General features: G+C 38.2%; 1 protein-coding gene across 1 annotated transcript; it reads left to right on the plus strand.

Annotated features, from left to right (window-relative positions):
* Nucleotides 1-1995: 1995 nt before the first annotated feature.
* LOC307160527 (zinc finger protein 862-like) lies at nt 1996-3241 on the plus strand (the record flags this gene model as incomplete). The annotated part of the gene is made up of 2 exons (XM_079874686.1): nt 1996-2729; nt 3058-3241. The coding sequence occupies exons 1-2, from the start codon at nt 2143-2145 to the stop codon at nt 3239-3241; spliced, it is 771 nt and encodes a 256-aa protein (XP_079730812.1). The 5' UTR covers nt 1996-2142.
* Between the last annotated feature and the right edge of the window lie 1244 nt (nt 3242-4485).

The raw sequence follows: 4485 nt of genomic DNA on the forward strand, positions 1-4485 counted from the left end.
TTCAGGCGCAGGCTATAATGTTACGAAAGATTCTATTTCAAATAAATGCTGTTCTTTTGAACTTTCTATTCATCAAATAATCCTGACATAAAATGTATCACAGTTTCCACAAAAATATGAACATTGATAATAATCAGAAATGTTTCTTGAGCGGCAAATCATTAGTGACCCTGGATCACAAAACCAGTCACAAGTCGCAAAGGGTATTTGTGGCAATAGCCAACAATACATTGTATGGGTCAAAATTATCGATTTTTCTTTTATTCCAAAAATCATTAGGATATTAAATAAAGATCATGTTTTATATTTTGTAAATTTCCTACCATAAATTTATAAACATTTATTTTTGTGAGTGAATATAGCAATATCGCAAACATAAATGGACAACTTTAAAGGCGATTTTCTCAATGTTTCGATTTTGTAGCACCCTCAGATTCCAGATTTTCAGTTGTATCGGCCAAATATTGTTCTATCTTAACAAATCATACATCAATAGAAAGGTTATTTATTCAGCTTTCATATGATGTATAAATCTCAATTTAAAAAAATTGACCCATGATGTGACATTGACCCATTGAGTGGTTTTGTGGTCTAGGGTTACATATTAGAATGATTTCTGAAGGATCATGTGACACTGAAGACTGGATTAACGATGCTGAAAATTCAGCTTTGATCATAGAAATAAATTACAGTTTACTATATATTCACATAGAAAACAGATATTTTAAACTGTAATAATGTTTCACTCTTCTCCTATCAAGGTACTCTGCTCTTGCTGCAGGGTCAGAATGTTTTCGCTTGGCAGTGGCACCTGGTAAAATAGATTAAAATAGTTTTAAATAAATAAATAGGCAATAATAAATACACTACAAATAAATGCATTATTACTAAACTGAAATTACATGCTCTAATTTATTTTATTTATTTTTTTTGCATTTTTCTCATATTGTACAAAGAGTAAACATAAACTGTCTGAAATATATTTTAAAAAATCCCAAATTGCATAAAAATCTATTCCAAATGATACTAAAGTAAAGTACTTTTTTTATATAAACCGTCAATTGAATATAAAAGCATAAAACTGCCAATCTAGGACATATATCTATCATGGAAAACAGTCTGCAGTGGTCGGACCACATGATATTTGGTAGCACCACATGATATTTTAATAATATTGTAAGTCAAAACTTACAGGCACAGAATTGGCCACCTAAACAAAACAAGCTAGCTTGCCAAAAAAGGTCACTATGAAATTTATAATAAAAATATATATTTGTATAAATAACTTTAATATTAAGTTTTTTTTAGGTCATACCACATGACATCCAAATTTGGCAACTACATACCAACCATTACAAAGATTTATTTTTTTTCCCAATTTGAGAGAATTACAAACCTGCTTGCTGCTTCCATGGGTCCTTGGTAAATTGGTATATGATGTAACTTCCTGTGTTTGAATAGTTTTCAACATAAAAGTCCCAAAATGTTTGTTCCTTGATGGTCGCACCACATGATATTTCATAAAATGGACATCATCGGACAAAGTTTGTTTGTATATTCAGGGCTGTACAGTGCGAGCATTTCACTCGCATATGCGCCTAAAAATAGTTTGTGCGAGTAGAAAAAATAAAAAGGGAGCACCGGTGCGACTACGGATTTCAACCCTTTCATTCGCATTTTGCTCCTAAACTAAATCCATACTATGTGTATCAAAGTAGAGTAGCCCACAATTCTCGCGCATCTCTGTATAAAAAATGGACAAGCACTGTCCTACAACTTCTTTTTCACACCTGCAAAACACAGAACTCATGTGATGAGATGCGGTGACGTCGCCCTGCGGCGAGTTTATGAATGAAAACATCCGCGCCGCCCGGCCAGCACGGGCGATTCACCGCCCGCGGAAGTTAAAATTAGGACAGATTGATCTCTCTGTGTGTGTGTGTGTGTGTGTGTGTGTGTGTGTGTGTGTGTGTGTGTGTGTGTGTGTGTGTGTGTGTGTGTACGTGTGTACGAGAGGAGGACTAGTTTCTCCACGCCACTGCGGAGTCCGACGATGCGGTGGAGTTGAGCGGAGCGATATCGGTGTGACAGTCGTAGCCCGCTCAACTCGAACGTTGAAGGAAAATTAACTGACCGTGTACAATGAAGAGAATTGACTCGTATTTCCTAAAAAAGCAAAGCGAAACCGCTGACAGAGCGGACATCGGTGAGAGAAATGTGGGAGAAGTGGAATCTGGGACTGACGATGTTGACTCCGTCGAGCCGGAGGAGATGCCAACAGTTAGCCTAGCTAGCACCGGTAGTGCTAGCAAGGTTTACAAATTTAAAGCCGACTGGATCAAGCTCTTCTCCTGGTTGGAATTTGAGGACAACCTCATGTTTTGTAAATACTGTAAAGGCCAAAAGCAGGCAGGAAATTCGGCATTTGTTTCTGGAAACCCCCATTTTAAAAAAGATAGTGTAACCAAACATAACTACTCCAAGCGGCACATCGCCTGCAGAGACAGTTACATGCTGAGACAAAACAAACCAGCCTTGACAGTGACCGCAGCTCTGGACAGGCAGGTGATGTTGTCCGAGGTGGAGATGAGGAGGCAGCTTAAAATCAAAATGAACATCGCCTACTTCATCGCCAAGGAGGAAGAGCCGTTTGTCAAGTTTGGGCCACTTATCACGCTGCACAAGAAGAACGGCGTTGATATCAACCCAACCTATGACAACCATGTCAGGTAATATTTTCCAATAATATTAATATAGTAGTAATAATAATAATATTTAAAATCATAGCTTTTTACTAAAACAAAGCAATGTTGTCATTCTGGCATGTGTATAGTACCATTATGATAAGTAATGTAACTGCATGTGATGTCAGTCATGTTATGTAACAGTATGTAGCTTAGTATGTGTATACTACATACTACATATGCCAGGCTATGTATTTATTTCTTGGCCTCAGTTGCAGGGAGATAAGCAGTTGTTCTGCAACACTGTTTGTATCCAATAAAACTTAAAATTACAAACCATAAGTGTTTTACAACAGTGTTCTCATTCATACAGGTGTGCAGAAATGATTGGACAAGTTGCCGATCTCTTGAAAGAGAACCTAGCTGCTAAGCTGAGAACAGCAAAGCACCTTGCAGTTCTCATTGATGGTGACACTGACATATCAAACACAGAGTGTGAGATTGTCTATGTGCGTCTGGTAGAGGGTGGGAAGCCAGTCACTCTCCTTGTTGTGTAACGGTGGTGGCCGCCCTAACCTAAATTAATTATTTTAAAGAAAACCTTCGGGCGCCAGACAGGATTAAACCTGTCAAAAATTAACTTAACCCAGGATAGCAGAAAATGTAACCACCTGTTACACAACAAATAATAATAATAATCCCAGAAAAAAGGTCATTTCACAAGGAATATTTATTCTTCCATATGTTCAAAATCATAATCACACAGAAAACGAAATGGACAAAAAAATAAAATTAAACAAAATAAGAAATGAAGTTCACAGCGGTCTCTGGTCTTTGAGATCCGAGCCCCGTGCCAGGAACCGACCGCGTCACGCTAATCCACGTTCGCAGATTCGTGTCCACATTCATTCACAAAAAATGTCCATAAAAAAAGAAAAGAGAGAACAAAGAAAACATTGGATAAACATCTCATAAATCTTGTGGTAAATCACCAACATTAAATCAACAGTAACAATAATTTTAACGGCAACAACAATTATAAACAAAATACTAAGCACACAGAATGTGCGAATATGAAAGCTATGCGAGTGGGTGCGTGCGTGTGTTGCAGTGTGTGTAATGGCGGCGCAGAGGTACTGACCACGTTTGCAGGTATTGAAAGCACCAATGAGTATCGCGGGTCACCAGACACCAAGATAGGTGGATAAGCGTTTTTTGCTTTGTCTTCAGGACAGCTCATGACAGTTGGTCTGGAAGTGCAATGCTTCAGTCACGCACCAGACATCATACACATGAAACAGCTGATTGACACGCAGCCGTCTTTCCACCATAACCTCACTCATACGGGCAACATCATGTGCAAACAAACGGATGACGCTTCTGATTCAGGTACGACACACTCCCTTTAAATACAACTTCCTTCCGTTGTTAATTGACACTCCACCCAAAATCACGCTAAAATGAAAGTGAAAGTAAACAATGTTGTGGGACAGATTCTCTTGTTTGCCACACTCTCCCCCCCTAGAAGAAAACAACCTATGGTTGTTTAGAAGAGAGAAAACGCAGATTAAAATCCTAGAAAATCTTCGTCATCAGAGGATTCTTGAAATATATCCAGGAGTTTTTTCTTTTCTTGCATCTCCAATTCCTCAGCCGTTGGATAACACATTTTTATGTTACAAACGTGAGCTGTACGTACGTCTTCTCCAGTGTCTTCAAGGGCTATTTGATAGTTCAACGGACCCAGCTGCTTAATAATGCGGTAAGGACCTTTCCATTTTTGTGCTAGTTTTGCGCTAAA

Source organism: Squalius cephalus (genome assembly GCF_949319135.1).
Source record: "Squalius cephalus genome assembly, chromosome: 6".
Classification (NCBI taxonomy): Eukaryota; Metazoa; Chordata; class Actinopteri; order Cypriniformes; family Leuciscidae; genus Squalius; species Squalius cephalus.